The sequence below is a fragment of the Penicillium crustosum genome, assembly GCF_028827405.1.
Source record: "Penicillium crustosum strain IBT 35664 chromosome Unknown utg000002l_segment0_segment0, whole genome shotgun sequence".
Lineage (NCBI taxonomy): Eukaryota > Fungi > Ascomycota > Eurotiomycetes > Eurotiales > Aspergillaceae > Penicillium > Penicillium crustosum.
In genome coordinates, this window is record NW_026623123.1 from 6,896,430 (window position 1) to 6,919,391 (window position 22,962).

Below are 22,962 nucleotides of genomic sequence, written 5' to 3' on the forward strand. Positions count from 1 at the left end.
AAGTCACCAGATATCGTCAGTCGCCATAAACCCCTTGCATGTGTGCACTCATCATATGAGAAAGAGTCAAGTATCAGCCGATCGGTTGAATGAGACAGTATTTATGAACTTCCAGAGATTGGAACCTATTTTTCTATATCTCATAGTCTCAGGGAATCTCACACTGGAGACTCACGATGTCAGACCGTCTATTCAACATTCCAGATGCCAATCATGAGGTGCACGAGGTGCAAAAGTGCAGTGAGAACCTTGGGGGTGAATGCACTGTCCTCAGACAATGCATCTGATTCACTTATAAACCCCCATCCATGGACATTGTCATATCTTCATTTCTTGTATAGACGGAGAGAGAGAGAGGCAAAGTGTTGACCGCCAACCAGTTGATTATCAGTTACATCACCGTTTCCGTTTTCTTCAACTCCCCCACGCCATGTCTGCCAACGACCTCCGGGGATGGGTGATGAGCGCCGTCTCAGGCGTCGGTGAGTGTTGCATAGAATCTTTTAAAACTTCATCACTAATTGTATTCAGCATGCGTCCTTGGTTCCTCCATCATCTGTGTCGATGTGCTGGTGCGGGTGCTTTCCCGCCGCAAGAGCTTCCAGATAGCCAACAGTAGTAACTTCCTGTCGGCATCATTATGTCTCAGTGCTGGAGTTATGGTGAGTTATCATTCTAGTGCTGGAATTAATGAATTATACTAATTCAAAGCAGCTCTTTACCTCCCTCTATAGCATGCTTCCCACCTCAAAGCAATACCTCACCCGCGCCGGCTTCTCCCCCGCTGCAGCTGCATATATTTTGATCGGTCTGTTCATAGCCGGTGTCGCAGGCATACAAATAGTATCCGCATTTGCACATCGCTATATCCCATCTCATGTTGTCGACTGTGCCCATACCCATGGCGAGTCGGGACCTGATCCCGAGCACGGCGAACAGCCCGCACACGAGGACCATGTCCACCACCATACAGACAGACATGACGAACGAACACCCCTGTTGCAGCCTAAAAAACCATCTTCATTCAAATCAATGCCAGCGGTGATACAACGGAGCCAACATACCGAGCTGGCACCCAGACGTCGCGAGACCATGCGGGCAATGCTAGCGCGTCACATTATGTCGCTCATGGGTGGCGTAAAACCGAACTGCGATAATGACGGGCCTTGTTTTGGGGTTTCTCAAACCTGCGGCCTAGAATGCACCAAAATACTTCCGCCGTCCAACGGTGATGAAACCGCGCGACCAGACCCGCTGCATGGTGATAGCATATCCGTACCACTAGAACCGGAAATTCAGCGCGCGGAAACTGACCTTAGCGATGAACATACACCTACTACACAGGAAGGGGGATATTTTGACAACATCTCCGCACAGCACCACATGCACCCATGTGCTTCTTCATCTGATTCATCTCAGATCATAAAACCACCTTCAAGTGATTCGTTCCGTTCGCATTCGGAACATCATCTGCATTCGGAGCATCATGGGCATCTCGAGGAAATTGGCTCTGAGCGTCCCAAATCTGCCGGTGGCAACCCCCACCACCATCACGTCCCTAAAAATGCATTCCTCTCCATTGGACTTCAGACCTCACTCGCTATTGCTCTGCATAAGCTTCCTGAGGGGTTCATTACTTACGCTACCAACCATGCCAGCCCAACCCTCGGTATGACAGTATTCCTAGCTCTGTTTATCCACAACATTGTGGAAGGCTTTGCCATGGCACTGCCGCTCTACCTAGCCCTTGGTTCCCGCTGGAAGGCAATGTTTTGGTCCAGTCTTCTGGGAGGCATTAGTCAACCAGCCGGTGCTGGCATAGCTGCCCTTTGGATTTGGAGCACTGGGCAACACGGTAGCAACGATGCCACAGGTCCCTCGTGGGGCATCTATGGAGGTATGTTCGCCGTCACCGCCGGAGTCATGACTTCAGTTGCATTGCAACTTTTCAGCGAGGGACTTGCTCTCACTCATCATCGCGGAATGGGAATTGGGTTCGCTGTTGCGGGTATGGGTTTGATGGGTGTCAGCTTTGCATTGACTGCTTGACCAGGATTCGGTCCTGCTGATCATTTTCATACGCCTGGCGTTTGATCCTTTGTGATCCGCTCAGCTGGCATGCGCATAAGGGCATATACTGGGTTCTTGTTTTTCACTACATTCATTCAACATGGGCACCGTGTAGTCCTGCACAAACGGGCAAGGTAGGTGCATATTTGGACAATACATGTATTTCTTATCAACAAAACTACTACGGGTGTTGAATCACCGATGTGGTGGAAGCACAATTTGCCTAGTACTCTTGGGTACTCTTATGTACATTCCTTGTGCAGATAATGCATTATCAGATTTCGAGATAACTTCTCTCCACTTCATAAAGTACATCATCACGTATCAGCTGGTTCTACATAGACATTGTCCCAACTAGAGTCATGCAAATATGGTAGAATCAACGCATCCGTATGATGTTCCTTTTTTATGTGCATATGTGAAGCTTCTTATGGATCATCGAAGTCTTACATTGTCAAGGACAGAGACTGTACAGGTGACTAAATGACATAGTTTCCAATAGATCATGACATTAAACTGAAGTATGGACAAGGTATACAATTTGGTCCTGTAAATATTTTGAAAACATCCCAAAACGCCAACATTAACTCAATAAATCCAAATATTAGATATACCTTTCAAATTTCCCAGTGTATTCTCACAGAGCCTGTACCGAGATACGTCTCTGGGTACCACCACCCAATCCAGCACCACTAGTCTCGCGCAGATGATTGTGGTGGTTCTGACCATCCTCCTCCATATTGTCAACATCAATACTAAACCGTCTAGGCTTAGACCAAACACCAAATTGATCTCCACCATTAGCATCCCCAACATTCTTAATCTGCTCAGACTGCACACCAAAGCGATCCGCGACCGACTGGAATAGCTCCGCATGCGCAGAAGCCCGACTCGAGGTCTGACCGGCTCCGAGACGAGCCTGGGAACGACGCAGCAACTCCATATGTTGCGACGCGGTATCAGCAGCACGGGCATGGCCCTCTGCACCGGAGTCACCGAGCAGGTCGTACAAGATTCCCTCATGCAGAGTCGCTGCAGACTGGTAGTTCTCTGATGCTGTGAACAACGCCGAGAGAAGCTTCGTCATGTCCAGTGTGACTGGGTCACAGCTGCCCCATACCTGGCGCAGGTTGTAGCAGATGGCGCGGCAGAGCTGGATGGCGGAGTCGACGTTGCCACGGCAGAAGCGGGTCTCCACCAGTCGTCGGCCGATCCAGACGACCACGTCTGGTGTCCAGGTGCGCTGGACGATTCGGGAGGTCCAGAGCTGGGTGAGGATGGCTTCGAGCTCGTCGAACATCTCGTACTGGCCCAGGAGGGTGATGATGTCGTTGAGGTGGTTGAATGGTAGGTCGACCATCTCGATGCCCATGGATTTCGAGGTTGACATGACATCTTCCAGAAGCAACTTGGACTTGATGGACATGTCTTTGTAGGTCTTTTCGTCGGTGCACTTGGTTGCCTTGTGGCCGCTTAGGTACAGGCAGAGCTGGGTGGCGGTGTTGATGCTCTCCTGGTTGTTTAGACCATCGGTCAGATGCAGGAAGGAGTGCAAAACACCTGTTAGGATGGTGGCTTCCTGGAAGCGGGAGGAGTTGCACAGGTCACGGACGAGGTTGGTGGTCGTTGTGAGGATGTTAATGTTGTAGTTTTCTCCGTGGACCTCACGCAGACAGATCTGGTAGAACTGCTGCACGACTTCCTTGTCGGCGACCTTGGTAGCGGACAGGTTGGAGCAGAAGTACTCGTACAGTTTGTCCTTGGTGTCGTTGGCAGGACGAACTCGCTTCTGGTTAATCTGGAGATTGTATAGCTGGTGACCAGCGATCAGAGTGGGAACGAAGTCGTGGCCAGAGAGGCTCTTGGAGAAGGCCCGAGAGTTCCTCATCTCACGACCCATCTCGTTCATGATCTGGTCGTAGCTCGCACGTCTGCCGAAGACTTCCTCAAAGGCAGCGACGAACACGGCGTCGCGACGATCGCGAAGATCCGCAGGGGAGGCTTCGGAGCTGTACACCACGCGTTGGCGGAGTTCGTCGAGGAGGTTGTTGCCGCCCTCGATGAAGCCGCACTCAAGGTAGATACTTGCGATCCGGCGAGCCCAGTCGGCAATTGTGTTCGTGTCACCGTCGGCATGCAGCACATCAGTAGAGTAGGCATGGAGAATGGCGTTGCCCTGCTGAACAGAAGAAGAAGTTCCCTGTCGTGAATGAGCAAGTGCAAGTTCACGGAGCCACGAGAGAGTCGTAGTGGAGAAGTAGCCCTGGTTCTTCTTGGCCAGCTGGAATTCTTCGGTGTAGAGAGAACGGGCCTCAACGGTCGAATCATGCTTGCGCACAAACAGCTGTGCCAACTTGTGCTTGAGGGTGATAGGCAGCGGTGTAGTCATCTGGTCAAGTCCCTTGGACGACTGAGAAGGAGACACCCAATCGCTGGTTTCCAGAGGCAACTTGTACAGGGAAATGGCCTGGTCAATGTGTGCATCGCTAGACTCACAGAGCTCGGCAAAGAGTAAGGTAGCATTGAGTGTCTTCTCGCTTGTTGCGCCGTGCACGTGGCGACAGGTCATGACATACTCAGAGGCAACCCGGTACCGCTCGGAGAAGTCGGAGCTCTTGTGGGTAGTCAGAATAGCCATGTAGCCCAGATAAGTCTTCTCCAACATCTTGTCCACCAGCTCATGATCATAGGCCTCCACCTTGTTGTCTTCAACAACCAGGGTTGGCCAGAGATGCCGGTACACATTCAAAGCAGAATCCCACTGTCCCTCCTTCTCGTAGAGCTTGATGAGGGCAATTGCAGCGTCCATACCCTCTGGGGCAATTACGTTCGTGCGGGTAGTAGCCTTGAAGATACGCTGGTAGATGCTCTTAGCATCAGCATTCATCTCGAGACGAGTTGCCAAAGCAGCCTCAAGATACATGTTCTCGATGGTGTGCTCGTGGGTCTCTCCCAGACGGGCGGCCAAGAAGTTGCTCATGGTATGGAGCAAATTCAGTGCCTTGGTGAACTGGTAGGTAGTCTCGTGGAACTCGACAACAGCCTTGGCAACGGCAAGCACCGACGGCACAGGGGCTTTGTCAGAGGCGATCAAAGAACCAAAGGCATTCTCATAGACAGTTGTAGCCTGCTCCAGATGCAGCCTGCGGAAGTGGCAGTATGCCAACACCAAAGCCAGGTCTGCCGCAGGAGGTGCCAGCTCATGCGAGAACTTCTGGTGAGATTTGGCCTGTTCGACGGTGGGCCAGATATGCTGCAGAACAGCCATCGCGCATTCACTGGCCTGGATCCATTCTCCCTCACGCACGTAAATACTGGCAAGGTTGTGGCACAAGATCAAGGTGGTGACAGTCATGTTATCGGGACTGGCCGAGATAACATCCAGCAGCTCAGTCAGCAGCTTGCGGTCGCGCGAAGACAGAGAGGATGCATCCTGAATAGAGACTGCATTGGCCATGCTCTGGGCAATAGAGAGCGCCAGAGCGGTTGACTCCTGCGAGTACTCTTGGTGAGTCTCCTTGTAGTAGCGCCACATGAGAATTGACAAGGAGCGATCGAGATTGTACATAAGCATCTCCCGAGTCTCGGCGCGGAGAAGGTGCACGCGCTGCATCATCTCCTCGGAGTGAATACCAGTAACCTCGAGATCTGCAACCAGTTCACGGATGATGACCTCAGATTCATCACTTCGGCCCTGGCGGCGAAGGAACTGGTAGTACACAAGGGCGACATTGGACTTTTTGTCCATCATGTCAACCGAGTCGATATCGCGCGAGTTGAGACCAGCCCACAGGCTTGACAAGACGGCCTGGGCATGAGCCAAGTCACCCTGATCCTCGTACATCTTAGCCATGTACAGAGTGTAGGCAATTCGGCGCTCGTCGGTGACCTCCATGGTGCGCACCATATTGTCATACTTGGTTCTGGCAATATCGCGGCTCATCTCGTCGCTTCCAGTTGTCGAGAAGTGACTGGTCAAGAAGTCGGCAGTCTCGGATGACTGGCGCGAATTGGTACCGTACTTCTGAAGAATCTGCTGGTAGAAGTGCTTCGAGATGAACAACGCGGATTGATTGTCGTTACGGGACTTGTACATGCTGACGATCATTCCAAGGTACTTGAGGCGTTGGTTGAATTCCACACCGGTGATCTCGGAGTCGGTCAAGATTAAATACTTCATGATATCTTCCTGCTGAGGGGTGATCGTGCCTCGGTCGGAGAATGACTGTATCATCATCTCGGAGCATGTCAGGGTAATCGGGTGCGACTGGCCGAGAAGCTCCTGGCTGAGCTTCCACGCCTCGTAGCAGGTCTCATCGGCGTGGCTGGCATGAGCCAGCTTAGACACGCGTGCGCTGAGGACCAAGCTTTCTAGCAGAGCGATGGACTTCTCTCCGAGGACCAATCGGCGAATGTCACTCGCAAGTCTGTACAGCTCCACGACACTAGACCGAGTGAACTGGGACTCACGGCAAGTCAATTCGAGGCGCGCGAAGAGAACGGTGGCAGGCATGAGCTTCTTGAAGTTTGAATTGAATTGGAACTCTTCGTCATCGCTGACCAGTGGCGAAGAGAGAAGGTGTGACAACCAGTAGCGTGCAGTGTACTCCAAGACAACATATTTGTCGAACAGGTGGTTGCGCTCCTCGATGCCTAGCTTGTCCATCGAAACATCAACCTCCTCACGCACACCTAACTGCACGCAGGCAAGACACCTGGTGAGCAAGTCGTAGTGTGCATCCTTGAGATTAAGCTGGGACTTTCCATTGGATGATTTGGCCTGTTTGATGATGTGGTCACGAATGCAGGTATGAGCAAAAGAGACCACGCCATCACGGGTCATGACCAGCGGACTCAGAGCATTCAAGGCGTCATAGCTACTACTGGGTTTATTGGATGAGTAGCTGGGGCCCTTGGGGTTCACATTCAGCAAATTCTCAATCTCCTCGACCAGCAGTGGTCTCTCGGCTGCTGCGAGCCAGGAAACAATATTGACACTACCCTGCTGGCTGAAGTCGAGGGTATCGGAGTGGAAGTCAATAAGTTCCGGCATCGACTGAGGCAGAGCCTGAACGGACGCAACAGCCTGACTCAGGGTCTTTTGCTGTTTAGCATGTGCAACTGCCATTTCAGCCCAACTGAAAGAGCCCTGAGAGCGGGCCACAATGGAAGACACAGCGGCTTGGAACTGATTGCCCTTTTGGGTGTCAAAGTTAGCGGTAGATGCAAGCATCTTGCTGACATATGCCACAAGGTCGGTCTTGGTCTGGGAGGTCTGCAGGGTAAACTGCTGAACGCCTTTAGAGCCGACCTTCAAAGTCAGGGGCCGGGTGAAAGCAATCATCTTAGATCCAGCATTCTGCTCGGAGAGAATCTCGGCGAAGCGATCAAGACAGGCAATGGCATTGGCATGGCCGCCCCTGATCTGGTCGATGCCGTCAACCACAAACATGTACTGGATGTTCGTAGCAAGACCGGCACGAATACCTCTCCAAAGGCTTGCTTCAACTTCGTCATCTCCAGCGCCGTCGATCGCTCCTTGGGCGGCTCTGGCAACTTCAACCAGGATAGCCTCCTGGGTCTGCTTGTCACTGACAGAGTGGTCCAACATTTGGTGAAGGATGCCCTTCAAAATGCGGAGGGGCAAAGTAGCGACAGGAATATCAGCACCTTTACTGGGGTTAGCTCGTAATTCAACAAAATATAGAAATAGACAAACTCACGGATGGTGTACGGGATAACATTCCAGCTATCGTGTTCAGACGACTCCTGTAGTCTTTCGACTGTCCATTGAGCCAGTGCACTCTTTCCAGAGCCAGGGCCACCAGAAATCAGCATCACAGGGGAGCTGGCGAGACTGAAGTCATAGAGCGTGTTGTTGAACCACTCAAACGATCCCTCAGCAAGCGAATGAGCGCGAGAGTCGAGGATAAACTGGAGAGGGCGGTCCTGCACTCCCAAGAATTGACGCAAGCTACCCAGCTCAGGCGAGGAGTAAATCAGGTTGCTGTCCTGAACGAGCTTCGCAGTATGAGCATCGACGACACAATTCCAGTGAGTAGAGAAGCGCTTGGCGTAGGCCACAAAAGCGACATCAACATTGCGTCCGATAACTTGATCGGACTCTTTGCTCTTGAATCCCTCAACACAGCTCATGGCGGTGCTGCTGACCATCTCAAGCAAATCTGCGAAGACAGCGGCAACATATGGCTGAAGTTCAGCAGAGGATTTGTACGCGGTCTCATACTGCAGAAGCAAGTAGATACCGACGGCGACCCGGCCATATCGGCCAAACACGCTCTCGAAGACATCCGTGTTGTCCATATCAGACTATACAAATAGTTAGCATTCATATCCAAAAAGAATTTCACCAGCCACGTTGACTCACCTCCAAGAGGAGGATAGAGAATCCCCAGATGAGCGTTGCCGCCTCATTGGCAGCAGGTGCGAAGACTCCAACGGACTCTCTGAGAGCGTCGACTGCATACGCCAGTCTAGATGCCCATCTGAGGCTGCAGTCAAGTCTGCTACCGTCATTAGGCATCCAGCGGAGACGTTCAGCTGCAACAGCATCAAAGAAAGCATCAACGTTAGGGCTGCGCTTGCTGATCTGACTGGCAGACAGGCCCAGCTGAGCCTTGCACTTCTGGGACACGGCCTGAACCTTGTCCTGGAGGATAGTGACCTTGTGGCCACCACTACCACTCAGCTGTCTGACAATGCGCTTCGAGGTCACCTCATTCCCGGCGCTGCTCCTGGTACCGGAGCTAGCTTGGGTGGCTCCATTGTTGAAGGCGTCAGTGCTAGAGGTATCATAGGCACCGGCCTGTCGTGTTCCTGCTCCACCAACAATGCCTTGGTTGGCCCCGCTGTTGTCATATCCAGATAGACCATAGCTACTGTCTTGGTGAAGTCCCAGAACACCTCCGCCGGCGATGCCTGTTTGGTTTGATCCAGTGGCGCTGTTATTAAAGAGAGCGCTGTTTGTCTGGCCTGTGGTGGTAGAACGTAGGCCACTGGTTTGGTTTGATCCACCGGTGGTGGAATACCCTGTGCTTGTCGGGGTCTTAGGATTGAAGCCGCGATCGGACACTGCACGGGCATAAGTCATACCTCCTCTGTTCGTCTGATTTGAGGCGGCCAATCCTTGTCCACTTCCGTGGCCATGTCCTCCTGCGGTGGGAGCAACATTATCATTCGATCTTGTGAAAGTAAGATCTTGGGCCTTGGCTGCGTTGTTCCCAGAGACGGAGTGTGCCTTGCTCCGCTTTCTGGTGGTAGAGGTCTCGTTGGTGGCTCCTTTACTTGTTCCATAGCCGGTGGCGGCGGCAGCGGCGGCAGCGGCGGCAGCAGCTTCGCCTGTTCCTGCTTTCTGGGTAGGCTCAGAGCCCTGCTTGTCAAGTTGCGTTCTGTTGATATGGTATTTTCCAACGTCTTCGTCGGCAGATTTCTTGGAGAGGTCCTTGCCGGTGGCTCCTTTACTCGTCCCATAGCCAGCAGTGGCGGCAGCAGCTTCACCTGTTCCTGCTTTCTGGGTAGGCTCAGAGCCCTGCTTGTCAAGCTGCTTTCTGTCGATATGGTATTTTCCAACGTCTTCATCGGCAGATTTCTTGGAGAGGTCCTTGCCGGCGGCCCCATCGTCGAGGGCGCCCCGGCTGATGTTGTCATGGTCGTGGATCTCTTTTCCAAGGGATTCCTTGCTATAATCACCTCCGGCGACGGCTTTTCCGGCATTTCCTTGGTTTGAGCTGGCCGTGTTGTCGCTTCCTACCCCCGCGAAGGCAACCTGAGGAGCATTTTCGGTTTCTTGGTTGGATATTCCTTTGCTGCTAGTCCCTCTCTGAACAAGAGTTTCTTTGCCGGTCGAATTGTGGTAATTCTTTTCTTGGAAAGTGCCCGGCATGGTGATGGGGCCCTTGCGGATGTCGTAATTGGGTTCAAGCTCTCCAGCTAACACGCTGCCTTTGCGGTCACGCTGTTTAAAGCCAGTGTCTTGCTGTTTCTGGCCAGCTTCTTGCAGTTTTTGGCTAGCTTCTGGCTTCTGACTGCCCACCTCTCGTTGCTCTACCTTCGTGTCGCTAGTAGAGGGGGTGCCTGTGTTGTCTTGGCCAATGCCTCTGTTGATTTTCTTTCCAGTCTCCTGAACATTCTCCTTGTTAAGGTCTTCTTTGTTCATTCCAGCGGCACTGCTCGATGCTCCGCCGACAACTCCTCCCGCAGCTCCTCCGGCAACTCCTCCGGCAACACCTTGGCCAGTCGATCCTTGACCAGTCGATCCTTTGGTGGGTTGACCTTGTGTGGCAGCTTCTTTGGCGTCATTGAAATTTCCTTTGCTGACTTCATCGCGGGCGGATGAGCCTTTATCGAGGATCTCATCGGCCTTGCCTCCCTGGCCAGTCGATTCTTTGGTGCTTTGGCCTTTAGTCACGATGTCTTTCGCGCCTTCGTAATTGCCATGGCTGACCTCCTCGCGGATGGATGAGCTTTTCTCAAGGATCCCCTTAGCCTTGGCGAACATTTTGATGGGTGAGAAATTGATACGCGAATATATTAACAATAGATGTAATGATAGTAGGTGGATCGTAAAAATAAAAATTAATCAGATAATGTCATTCAGTCGTGTGTGTTCAGCTTTCAAAAGTAGAGGATAGAATACATAAAAGGAAACTGATTCAGGATTGGGGCCCCGGGGGTACCTAAATAATATTAGGAATTATCCTTTCTCCTCATTGCATCATGGAGTAATTTCGGTGGTATCTAAACTGGAGTAAGCACAGGTGAGTACATAGGGTAATGCTTGGTATGCAGCTGAGCCATCCCATGTCTTTGCTTGGATTACAAGGCCCGCAGCCCGATCCAAGAAAGCAATGGGGAGCTCGATGTCATGGTACAGGCTTAACATCAGAAGTCGATGATGCTCAACCAGAGGTAGGAAGTGGGATAAGTGGATCTCCCAGCAGTTGATATCTACTCCAGGTTTTCACGCTTTATTTTCCGCCAGTTAACGTGACGGAGCACCGTAACCTGCAACCTTTGGTTCTGTTGAATCTTCTGGTCCAAATAACACGTAGACCCTTCCTTGAATTGGGCCCTGCAGTATCACAATATGTAAAAATCAACTCCAAACGGTCAAGAACTCGGAATTGAGTTCAATTGATGTCATTGCAATTTGTGGGGTAGAGACAAGGAGTTTGGAATAATCGACTCGATTTGAACTCAATCGCTCCTAGGCGATACATTTCTCCACTATCTGACGATTAGACATGCCTGGATATCTGCTGGTTGAGTCTCATCTTTAGCTCCAGTGGATGTGGAGGTCAGAATTGAAGTTGGCTACTGGCCAATATCTCCTTAGTCATCTCACGCTCTCCCCCGTAACCTTAAATTAAGCCGTCGATCCGTGGACGTCTCGGCTGTGGAACGTTCAATCATGTTTGCCAAACATGTTCACAAAGTCATGATTTCCGGATGACCCGGCATTGAGTTGATGAGGTCATGTCTCTTTGTTTTCAGATCATTATCCCACACGACAGCAGGAACATCCGTCATTTATGTCATGACGTCGAGCTCCGAGTCATGTGAAACGTATCTCTAGTTATGTCTCAGTCTGAAGGAGCTTGTGTCATTAGGGAGTGCTAGGTACAATGTGAACCAATACGCCACGTGGGAGGTTATAGGAAGATTTGCGTGGATGCGTAAATGCATGTCGGCCAGAAGATCGACACTATGTAAGCCTATTGTTCTACCATTAGCACTATTTTTATATTATCCAGGGATGGATCGAAAAGGGCTTTTTCCCCTTCGGTCCCCCAAAATCCAATTCAATCTTACTGACTTTTTCTGATCTCTGCGTATTTACTTCAGCATTTTCAAGACTTCTTCGATTGCACTTACTTCGAGTGGATAGGCTCGAATTAGCATAGGAGGCACTACTCGCATCACATGGTATACATGGAAAAGACTTTATGGCTTTTCCCGACTTGCAGCCAGTTATCTTTGTGCTTCGTTATAGCATGGGAAGGGGGAAAAGACACCTAAGAAGACATCCAAAAAACACATTGTTGTAGTATCACCATAAACATAACGTCCCTAGCATCATCTTGAGCCAAATAAATCAAGTTTTACAATCCCCCTCGTCAAAGCCAACTACTGTTGTAGGTAGCATAAAATCGAAAGGCTCCATCTTCAACGTTCTGACTCGCCAATTTCTATCAGCCCCCGCACGTTTCCTGGTGCGGGGCCCCGTTATGCGACAGAAAGATTGCGAAGATGAGGACGTGGGCTATATATACTGGTGAGCTCTGATATGGGTGGGGCAGGCGGTTTGGAGTACACTTCCATGTACAGTCGCTGCGGGGATAGTACTACATTATTGTTGTTGGGAGGCAAACAGAACAACCGCAAGACAAATCGCGAAGGGCTGAGCTCCACCATGGCAAAGGCCCGCCTGATGTATTCTACAAGTCCAGTATCAGCCCTGCAGAAGCTTAACTGAATAAAAAGAGCAAACTCTATAGCTCTAGGCACTTTCTCAAGATAACCCGAAAAGCATGGAAAAAGAGGCAGAGTCCATCTCTGGATCGGAAATGCAATTCATGAAACAGCCTATGAAATGAGTCGAAAAGTGACTCTGAAGTCTAGCCTGCGAGGACTGTCCGTGGACAGCTCACATCCAGCCACAGCTTTCCATCCTCAGACCGCCATGGGTATTCATCCATTTCCGCGAATCAACCTCCAAAAAAACCCATTGCCAGCAAAAAAAAATTCAAGTGAAGACGAAGAAGCGTGATATCATCCGTACAAGTACCAGCCGTATCTGGTGTGCTTTCGTTCGTTTGGGCCGTGGTCGTGCCGTGGTCATGCGAAGATTTTCATCGTAGAACTCGACTAGCCGATCGCGGCTCAGGTGGTTGTTTTAACGACTTGAATAATCTATTGGCCGGGGTTGGGGTTCATCTGCATTGCGCGACTGGTCAGCCTTTCTGTCCTTCACTCTTGATATTCGTGGTGTGTGGTCGTGGATATGTTGCGAAATGTGCGTTGTGTTTGATTGTGCGTTGTGGGTGGGTGTGAGTCATTCGATATGTACCTTGCGCTTGCCACCGGTCATGGTAACGTTGACGAAACGGCGAGTGTAAAGAACACGCTTGTAGGCGCGACCCTTGGGGTTCTTCTTCTTCTCCTGGGGCTCGACCTGGATGCAAAATTGTCGTTAAAAAGACCGGTCGGATATATGGCCACTGCGAATCGTGTATCGAGTGGCGTTGGCTGGAAATCGAAGAGAACTCACCTTAGGAGTGGCAGCCTTGACCTTACCGGCACGGGCGAGAGAGCCGTGAACCTTACCCATGTTGGATGATTGACGTTGATGAACGGGAGATGGAAGTGGTTTGGTGATGAAGCGATTCTTGAATCTCGATTGGGAGTGCAAAATTGGGAGTGCGACCTGTGTGGGGCGGCTTAGCGAGTGCTTTCGGTCCGGATTAACTCAGCCCGTGTGGGGTCATGTGATGTGAGGCAGGTGGGTGAGGTAAGCCGGGGTTAAGAGGTCTTGGCAATGGTTTCTCCGAAGTGTATCGTGATAGCCCAGGAGAACTTACCGAGTGTTATGATGCTAGGAATTGGGTAAATAGAAAAGAAGAGAAATGGGGAGGGGGCAAACAGTTTTTTACATATTTATGTTCCCAACTGGACTTTACGGACTTTACGCAGCTCTTACCCTGGGACCTTCCAAGATTCGTCCATAGCAGATAGCCGTATGACTCAAAGTCGGTGTCTCTTTTTGGTATCACGAGTAATGTACATGTTTCTCCCCGGCGCTATGCAAGATTAGGTATTCCAAAATGACACGGATGCAATAGATCCAATCCACCTTTTGGCATACATTTAGGCCCCCTTCGATTTTTCCTTGGCAGCAGCCTCTTCCCGTTCTCTCTTTCTTGCCAGATACCGCTCTTTGGCACTGGACACATCTTTCTCGGTCTTGCGGCTGCGACTCTTTTCGGCAATCTCCTTTTGCTTGGCAGCCTCGGCCTCCTCTTCTTGTCGTGCACGCTCCTCGTATTGGCTTGCGACCATGTCGGTCTGTCGAGCCCGCTGGGCACCACGGGCACCCTGGTAACCAGCACCGGCACCTGGTCGCCCAGTAGTAGGCCGTGAAGCTCCTGCCTTCGCCGTAGATACTTGAGCTTTTGGTTTCGGTGCCACATTCAGTCCTGCAGACAATAACTGGCGCTTGTCGACAACTTGGCCCTCGTCATTCACAACAACCCGAGCTCCATGAGCATTGAGATCCTCCGCCTTCTGAGCATCCGTCTTATCCTCTTTATCCTCCGTCTCCTCGATAATCTCGCCTGCTTTGATACGGCGGGCAGTCTCTTCTGCAGCCTTCACGACCTCCTCGTGCTGTGCTTCTCCTCGCGACAGAACGTCCCGGTAGAACCCAATCATACCGGAGCCACCACTCCTTTTGCGCCGTTCTTCTTCTTCCTTTTCCCGGCGTGCTTCCTCTTCCTCTGCCTTCCGTAGTTCCGCTTGCTGCGCCTTGTAGGCAGAGGTGACAAATTTCTCCTTGTCCTGGAACTCATCACCTTCGGCTTCACGCTCCCTGGCTAGCTGGCGATCCTTAGCTCGCAGTTGATCCCGTTTCCGGATCTCCGCACTCTGTAGTAAGTTCTGCATGTACTTAGGTGTTTCGCTCTTAGTCTCCACTGAGGCCTTGGCGGGTTTGGCGTGCAGACTGTCGTATACTTCATCGTATGAGTAGATCAATGGGTCGAGTTCTTCGGCTGCCTTTGCGTGCATATTGCTGCTATACATTGACGCGAGGTTGGTGTATTTCTGGCCAGGGGCGGCTGGCTTTTTTGACTTCGCCTGGTTCAATCCAAGATTCATTGCGCCTTGTTGCTCTTTTTCTCTTTCTTCATCTTCATCTTCATCATCTGCAAACAGCGAGTTCTTGCTGAGCGGTTTGGCTGTTGGTTTCGGACCGCTCCCAAATTGAATTTTGCGTTTCGGCGGTGGCCCTGCGCTTGGCGTGGGTTTCTTTTTCGTAGCTGGCTCCTCTAACCCTCCAATCGTTGAGATTTCGATTGCACCATCGCCATTTTGTTGGTCTTCATCTTCGGAGCCGTCGTCGAATATGTTCTTTCTTTTCTGCCCGTTCCCCGGGTTCTTTGCCGCGAGACTTTTGTTCGCAAGATTCAATCCGTAGGGGAGATGTTCCGGCATGTTGGGGTGGTCCAGGGCTTTGTGTGCTCGTATTAATAGCAACGATGTTGGTATCTTTGGAAGGAGATGCTTGTGAAAGTCAAAAAGTTGCGACAGCGATCGACCGCGATAAAGCCGTGGCTGGTTATCGGTAGTCACGTGCTGGCGACTTTGCGGGGAGATCGGGGCATTTGAAGTATACGGAGTACCAAACACAAGGTAATGTTGGCTTGTACATTAAGATATATTGATTATATTTTGATGCCCTATGTATATCTTGGAATGGTTGTATTACCGAACTCAAATATATTTTCAATACTGTTAACCGATTCATTTCTAGCTTACAGATGCAAAGATATATAATAGCTGAGAATCCGTTTTGGACAAGATATCACACCCAAATTTTCTTTGAAGACAGCGTGAAGGTCAACATGAGCTAGTTCCATAATCCAGAAGCTCGCACTTCTATAAAATATCTTTCGATATTCAAATTGTATCAAACGTGTATACATCATCTTCATGGAAGCTCATTTCTTATCAGCCACGTGATGGCGGCCGCTAGTAAAGCCACAATTTCCAGCTCCTCGACTGTCCTCGGGTCCATCTCAACCTTGAATGATCCAAATCTACCCAAAATGTCTTACTACTTCACCATTCTATCGCCCACCGACACACCTTTGTTCAACATTGCCTTTGGCACATCAAAGGGGGTGGTGATGGCATTGCACGTTTCCGCTTCCCGGAGACAGCGCAGTACATGAACCAGTTCATCATCCACTCAAGTCTGGACATATTGGAAGAAGCGCAATGGACTAATGGCGGAATGTGAGTATAATAAGCTATTTCAAACCTCAAATTGTTCCTGCAAACCGGCTCAAATCCCTGAGCTTGAATCCCTGAGTGTCATAAACACAGGGAATCCCCAAGCCCAATAACCGCGCTTCACGCCCCACATTAAACATCCAACTCCAAGGCTAACATTGTCACAAAAGGTACCTGAAGCATATCGACACCTACCCACCGGCAGCAGCGTACATCACAGCCTTCCTCACCCCAAGTGGCGCGCGCTTCCTCCTCCTCCACCAACCCCCGCATCTCCCCTCTTCAACCGGCACAAGCAGTGGTCTTGGTTCCTCATCGCTGCTAGGCACAGCAGGATCCACTACACGCGCCTCTTCCAGCTCCATCGCTGCCAACCCGACCTCGCCGCAAACCGAAGAGGCCGTGCGCCAGTTCATGAACGAGGTATATGAGAGCTATGTCAAGACAGCGATGAGCCCGTTCTATAAGCAGGGAATGGAGATCAAGAGTCCTGTTTTCAGAACACGGGTTACTGCTGCAGGGAAAAAATGGCTGTAATCTGGCTGTCCCTTGGTAGTTTTAGTTCATGAGCGTGGCGTTTCTAGGGCATGTATTCTTTTTAGGGGTGGATTCTTTCTCTGTATCTATTGCATTGTTTTGACTTGCTCTGCAGAATAGAGAAACATGTTTACAAGTCAACGATGAGGTCGATAATCTAATGTGGTGTAATACAAACAAAAGTGTGATTGTCATTCTTAATTCAAAACAACCAATTGAACTAAAAGCGCAAATGACTATTGTTCTCCACATAAATTGGTTGGCAAAAAATGACACTTTCTGGGATCAACGAAGTCCCTGACTCGCTAAAACCTAAAAAAAAGAAGAGGTTCGAAAAAGAAAAGCAACGAGTATGCGCACTGCAGTATCTCAACAGAAAAGAGATAACTCCAGTCCCAAACGCCGGGGAATTTCCTTCCAATCCCAGCGTCCAAAGCCAACCCGCTAAAACAAATAGTACATACTTAGACGGTCATCTGAGGAGCCAGCTTCTTCATGGTGACGGTCTTGAAATTATCGACAGCGTGAATGACGTCTTCCAACTTGGCAACTGTTCCAAATATTCCGCCCTCCATTTGGATCGATTGAATAGTGCCAACATGTAGCGACGGCTCAGCGGCTGCAGTGCCGTCATCCAAGACAACACAGTCGAAGCCACGGTCATTAGCTTCGCGCATGGTCGTCGAAACGCAGACGTCGGTGGTCACACCCGCAATGACGAGGTTTTTCACTCCCTTGTTGCGAAGAAGGAGCTCAAAATCGGTGTGAGCAAAGGCACCTCGACCGGGCTTGTCGATGACCGGCTCACCAGGAAGAGGATACAATTCATCAACGGTGTCGTGGCCTGGTTCGCCACGGATAAGCAGACGGCCCATCGGACCGGGGGAACCAATTCCCAAGCCGGATGCATTATTACGAGACCGATATGCCTCACGGCTCGAAAGAGTAGACAGATCGGGTCGGTGTCCTGGTATGAGTTAGTAAAAATATGTTGGGGGCTAAGCGCAAGACACTAAGTACCTTCGCGGGTGTGGTAGACCGGGAAGCCCCCAGAGCGGAAAGCATGGAGCAATCTTTGTAGACGGGGAATCAAAGCCTGTGCGCCGGAAATATCATAACCCTGATATCCCATGTATCCTTCAGGCAAACAGACTAGGAGAAAATCAGTCAAATGATCCTTTGATAGTGGCAATAGTCCGAAATACTTACAGTCCTTTTGCATGTCAATTATCACAAGCGCAGTGGTGTATGGGGTAAATGAGGCATCGTGGGGCCAATCATAAGGGATGGCTGGCAGCTGGCCCTTGCGGACCTTGTGGTGTGGCACCTGTCGCGGCTTCTCGATAATAGGACCATGGTTGTGCGTCGCATTTAGCACTGTGAGGGTCCAGATACCCGGAGAGCCGGCCGCGACTAGCATAAAAGGACAATCCATCAACCGTGAGGTTCTGCGACGCTTGCGCGTTTCCTCAGTCAGACCATTCCGTGGCCGATAGTGGCCGCCACGATCACAACGCAGCCAGACCTTGGCGGTGCGGCCGGGTTTCTTCTCTGTGGGCGTGCTTGACGACTTAACAACCACATTGTAGCCATGTTCCTTGCCATGGTCTTGGACTGCGGCGAGAAGAGTTGCTCTGTAGACATAAGTTGTTGATATTGGTCCTATTAAGCAAGGGGCAATGGGATGAGAACTTACTTGTCAGGGTATGTCCCCTCCGGAGGGGGCACCAATTGCATTGCCAGTTCTGGAATGTCTTGAAGGTCGCTGGGCGCATCATCAAGGTTGAGATCGGTTGAGTCTGCCATGGTGATAGATCGGGTTGGGCCTTAGCCTCACTAGAGGGATCTATCTAAGGGACCGAAACTGTAAGTTTAGATATCATACCATCCTCTCCCGTTTTAGCCGATGCACCTCAACACTGGGGTAGACAGATGGAGCTTGTAAATAATCGGGGGTAAACAAGTGCGTGGAAGCAAATAGGATGATCAGCGATCTTAAGAACCGCGTGCGTGGGCATAGCATCCAGGGTAGTGTCTAGAGGTAACAAACACATCTTCTTTGAGCTTGGAAGCTCGCAGAGGATTCTAAAGCAAATATTGAAAGACAGATAAAGTTACTTACCTCTCCGACTTGATTTCTCCAGAGACCTAAAGACTGGAGACTGGGGACTGCTGAGTCCAGATCACGGGCTGAGGTCGATCAGGATCACTTTCAGCTCCAATGAGGCTTAGCTCCAAATTGATGCCTTAATATTATTTTTGATGCCTGGGGCAGAAATACTCTGCCTTAAACGCGCCAAAAGAGCGGTGGGTGGCTGAGCCCAGATCTGCCAAATGAGGACTAGTGTATCTACCGGCCCCCCCTGACGACCGAAACAACAACACCGGTTTCTCCCAGCCCGATCTAATCTAACCCGCTTTTCGACACGAGGCGGGTCGAAGGTAACCCAGCTTTGCACATCTTAGCTCGCCACATCCCTCGAACTTCTCTTCCTCTCTGTGGACGGACAAATCACCAGGCACCGCAATCAATCCCTTGCGTCACCGCCTCCGCGAGGGGCTCTTATCAAAACGCACGGTTGTTGACATCGGGCCACCACACAGCATATGAGTCTTTGAGAGGGGCTGGAGCGATCTGTAGGGCAAGACAGCCTGGCGTATAGTCTCCACTGACTTTCGCCAATTTTGGACGACACCCGTCGTCCAGACATCTTCTTTGCGACCGGTCCTCTGGGTGCCCAACGCGAGAAGATGCCGGCCGTCGAGGAGTCACCTTCCGAACGGAAGCACACGAGTAGCTCTTACAGAGATGAACTGGCTCATTACAAATCCCAGTATGAGCAACTTGAGGCGGAGCTTGCGGACTTTCAGTCCTCCAGCCGGGAGCTGGAGGCTGAGATGGAGAAGGACATTGAAGCTTCGGAAAAGCGGGAACGGCAACTGAAGGAAAAGCTCGACACGATGCGATATGAAGTCGACGAGTGGAAGGTAAAGCATCGTGCTCATTGCCCACAATTTTTCTGGGGCTAACATTGCGTTGGCAGACCAAATACAAGCAGTCGAAAAGCGAAGGCAACTCTGTGCAGAACAACCTGCAGAAAGAAATCACCACGCTGCGAGACGCGAACCGCACTTTACAGCTCAAGCTTCGAGACATTGAAGTTGCCAACGATGACTACGAGCGCCAAGCCCGAAACACCACCTCGTCCCTGGAGGACATGGAGTCCAAATACAACATCGGCATTGAGCGCGGGGTCTTGCTAGAGGAGGAAATCAGAAACGGGGAGCAGGAGCGGGAGCAGCTGCGCATTGACAACCAACGTCTCCGAGACGAGCTGTCGGATCTGAAGATTGAGGCCGAGATCATCCAAGAGAAGCTTCGAAACACCGAAGGACATGGGATGCGCCGACGAAAGCCTACTCCTCTGTACCATCGCAGCCCTGCAACTCCACAGAGTTTGGAGATCTTTGACCGTTCGCCTGGCACTGCTACATCTTCCCCAGTATTTGCCACGCCCCCCGCCAAATCATCCCTTGCGTCGTCCACCGCTACCCCACCTTCGCCCCCTATCTCCGAGTCGTCTGTGAATATGCGCAAGTCAATAAACCCCCATGCAAACTCCACGCCTACATTCCCTCGACAGAGAGCCGCTGGTGCAGATCCAGTGAATTCTAGAACCCTTCATGCTCGGACTCAACCGCGCACCACTCATTCACGAGCCACATCCCTCGCTTACAGCAATAGCGCATTTAGCACTGGAAATAACAATGGCAATGCCAATGGTCGGTCCACTCCCTCTATGTCGATCTCGTCTCGCAACAGTTTGACGAGAATGAACAGCTCGCGGCCACCAGGGATTCCCAAGTCTGGATCACTGTTCCAGATCCGTGGTCTGATTGGTAAGATGCAGAAGCTCGAAGAGCGCGTCCAATCAGCCAAGTCACGACTTCCTGCCCCTTCTGACACCTCCTCTCGTGGATCCCCTCGTTCTGGATCTGTGATCAGCGACACCCCAATCGTCCCCTCGTCGATCACTGTTCGCAGGAATTCTCGCAAGCGACTGAGTAATAGTAGCCTTGGTTCCTCCGCGCGGGATAGCGAAAGCACTCCATCTTACCCCCCGCAGGGTCGTCAATCATTTGGACGGACCGGCGAAAGTCGCCCGAGCAGCCGAACTAGCTTCTCTAGCCGCAGCTCCTTCAGCCAGAGTGTGCACTCGGGTGTCCCTGTCAATGCCCGGCCTGAAAGTCGTTCGAGTCGTCCCGGGGCCAAAACGCCACTGGGTCACTACTCGACGAACCCTCTTACAGAGAGCCGGCGGCCCCGGTCATCTCTCAGCAACCACGCCGGCCAACTCCCTAACATCGCGGGCATGTCCCTCATCGATGAGGACCAAGACATTGTCACACCAACCACCTCCCGCATCTCCCAGGAGATCCAACCGCCTCAACGGCCATCCGTGACTACCACCCCCACCCCCATAGTGAAGAAGCGAACCATCAGTGGCATCCCGGCTCCCCGAAGCTTCAAGACTAGCATCGGACCTGGTGCCATGCCGCCACCCAATAGGAAAACCCCAGTCAGTGACCTGGGAGAGACCTTTTAGTTCGTCTTTTTTTTGTGTTTAGTATTTATGGAATTTGCACGGGGGGTTTAGTGAACGGGTGGTTTGTGTGCTAGGGTTATTTTTCCACGTTTGTTTTACATACTTCCAAGATTGACTTTGATCGACTGCATTTTACAAGAGGAGTGGGGGGTGCTTCCCGGCAGACCGCCTTGGTCATCTCCTTCCTGTACCGTTTTGCATGTTGACTCGTCGGACCAGCCAGGCCTGGTTCCTCTGTGTGCGATGTGGCCCCCGGTTGATTCTGGGGACGTTCTAAGCTGTGTCTCAGCGATTGTCTTTTCATTCAAGATCCAATAATACCCATGATGTTATTTAACTATGCTCCAAATTATAACATTGTATGATGTGCAATACCTTCCTCAGGTACCTAGGTGGCTATAAGTTGAGGGTCCATTTTCGTGTAGAGTTGAGTTGTGACGTAATCCATGGTTTGGGAATGGGTTGAGTTGGGGGGATATGGCGATCATGGATATGATTGGCCTATGATCCTTTTTTCTGTTGTACCAAGTACGCAATTTACACCAAGGCTGATGTTGAATCATGCACGTTGGCCGGATCGGGATAGCGTGGGTGCCCTCAGATTAAAAGTGGCGTAGACCGCCCGAGGTCGGGAGCATATCTTAGTGACAGCTCTAGCCTAGATTGCTTAGAATATATTTTACTTTGTATATATACCTACCTAGGTAGGTATTATGGAGTACAATATGCCCAATTAATGATTTAATCTTGGATTTTCCAAGTTTCAATAAGATTGAATTTTGAATGGCATGTGATGGAGACGAAGATCGCTCTCTTAAAGATACTGACCGAATCGGGTGCCGAATGCACGGGTGCGAATGGTGCCGGGACCCGTGGGGAAGCATCCAGAATACGGGTACTTACTCCTTAGTACGTATAGTGTACGGAGTAGTATAGATGAGATATTCCTTTACTGATCCGGAGTATTCTCTAGAAGCTGGATGGGTTTTGATGTAATTCTCTATTTTTTTTTAAAAAATCCATCCAAAAAATAAAAACATAAAAATACCAAAAAGAATAAAAAGAATAAAAGAATAAAAAGAAATCCCCCAAAAACAAATGCCAAATCGGTAGAAGTGGTGGGCAACAAATTGTAGTGGAACCTGGCCCAACAAAGCCAGGGAGTTGGGGGAGAGCTCGTTCCTGGGTAAGTACCTTTCCATACTGTTAATTATGTAAAGATACTTATGTCTTCGGTCACTTAGGGGAATCCATCATAGCCAGTTGGGATCAACTCCACTTGGGGTGGGACCTCCAGAAAATCATCGTCTCAGCAATTTTCCCCCTGGACTTTATTATTATTGGACTTGAGTTCTGAATCTCTTCAATTTCTCTATTCCAATCTTAGAAATTTCGATTCGGGTTTTGGTGGTTCCCGGTAAGTCTGACTGCATACCCAAGTACTAGGGCTTACTCTGTACTTCCACTTCCGTTTGCGAACCCTGCAGACCGATTCCGCATTTGACGCTATCGTTCTTCAACAAGTTTTCCAATTTACTTGTGCTGACCTGGCCTTTTTTTTCCCTCCAGATCCCATTGCTGACGCTCATCCTCCTTTTACTCTCCCTCTCTCCCTACCTCACCTTTTTTTTTCTGCCTACAGCCACCACTCGGGCTCTTTCCGCCACTTGTACATTACCGACCTTTTAATCAGCGCTGTTGCATACCGCGCGAAACC

The 22,962-nt window shown here is 50.6% G+C and overlaps 8 protein-coding genes across 8 annotated transcripts; 4 read left to right on the top strand and 4 right to left on the bottom strand.

Annotated features, from left to right (window-relative positions):
- Window positions 1-430: 430 nt before the first annotated feature.
- Window positions 431-2,049, top strand: N7487_006140 (Zn(2+) transporter ZRT3; the record flags this gene model as incomplete). The annotated part of the gene is made up of 3 exons (XM_056873887.1): window positions 431-482; window positions 532-662; window positions 715-2,049. The coding sequence occupies 3 exons, from the start codon at window positions 431-433 to the stop codon at window positions 2,047-2,049; spliced, it is 1,518 nt and encodes a 505-aa protein (XP_056731607.1).
- Window positions 2,050-2,707: 658 nt separating this feature from the next.
- N7487_006141 (uncharacterized protein) lies at window positions 2,708-10,588 on the bottom strand (the record flags this gene model as incomplete). Its single annotated transcript, XM_056873888.1, has 3 exons — window positions 2,708-7,740; window positions 7,794-8,400; window positions 8,459-10,588. The coding sequence occupies 3 exons, from the start codon at window positions 10,586-10,588 to the stop codon at window positions 2,708-2,710; spliced, it is 7,770 nt and encodes a 2,589-aa protein (XP_056731608.1).
- Window positions 10,589-12,621: 2,033 nt separating this feature from the next.
- Window positions 12,622-13,522, bottom strand: N7487_006142 (40S ribosomal protein eS30). The gene is made up of 3 exons (XM_056873889.1): window positions 13,361-13,522; window positions 13,160-13,264; window positions 12,622-13,026 (listed from the first exon to the last, which is right to left on the bottom strand). The coding sequence occupies exons 1-3, from the start codon at window positions 13,418-13,420 to the stop codon at window positions 13,003-13,005; spliced, it is 189 nt and encodes a 62-aa protein (XP_056731609.1). The 5' UTR covers window positions 13,421-13,522; the 3' UTR covers window positions 12,622-13,002.
- Window positions 13,523-13,956: 434 nt separating this feature from the next.
- N7487_006143 (splicing regulator NSRP1-like domain-containing protein) lies at window positions 13,957-15,300 on the bottom strand (the record flags this gene model as incomplete). The annotated part of the gene is made up of 1 exon (XM_056873890.1): window positions 13,957-15,300. The coding sequence occupies one exon, from the start codon at window positions 15,298-15,300 to the stop codon at window positions 13,957-13,959; it is 1,344 nt and encodes a 447-aa protein (XP_056731610.1).
- A 527-nt stretch (window positions 15,301-15,827) lies between these two features.
- On the top strand, window positions 15,828-16,638 carry N7487_006144 (TRAPP subunit TRS20; the record flags this gene model as incomplete). Its single annotated transcript, XM_056873891.1, is given in 3 exon segments — window positions 15,828-16,007; window positions 16,025-16,104; window positions 16,272-16,638. The coding sequence occupies 3 exon segments, from the start codon at window positions 15,828-15,830 to the stop codon at window positions 16,636-16,638; spliced, it is 627 nt and encodes a 208-aa protein (XP_056731611.1).
- Window positions 16,639-17,102: 464 nt separating this feature from the next.
- N7487_006145 (cysteine hydrolase family protein) lies at window positions 17,103-18,444 on the bottom strand (the record flags this gene model as incomplete). Its single annotated transcript, XM_056873892.1, has 4 exons — window positions 17,103-17,605; window positions 17,659-17,790; window positions 17,848-18,272; window positions 18,335-18,444. The coding sequence occupies 4 exons, from the start codon at window positions 18,442-18,444 to the stop codon at window positions 17,103-17,105; spliced, it is 1,170 nt and encodes a 389-aa protein (XP_056731612.1).
- Window positions 18,445-19,389: 945 nt separating this feature from the next.
- Window positions 19,390-21,245, top strand: nde1 (nuclear distribution protein NudE; the record flags this gene model as incomplete). The annotated part of the gene is made up of 2 exons (XM_056873893.1): window positions 19,390-19,626; window positions 19,683-21,245. 2 exons carry the CDS (start codon window positions 19,390-19,392, stop codon window positions 21,243-21,245), a joined length of 1,800 nt encoding a protein of 599 aa, XP_056731613.1.
- A 1,114-nt stretch (window positions 21,246-22,359) lies between these two features.
- N7487_006147 (uncharacterized protein) lies at window positions 22,360-22,749 on the top strand (the record flags this gene model as incomplete). Its single annotated transcript, XM_056873894.1, has 3 exons — window positions 22,360-22,431; window positions 22,505-22,662; window positions 22,692-22,749. Coding segments are annotated over 3 exons (288 nt in total), but the record flags the coding sequence as incomplete, so codon positions are not given.
- Between the last annotated feature and the right edge of the window lie 213 nt (window positions 22,750-22,962).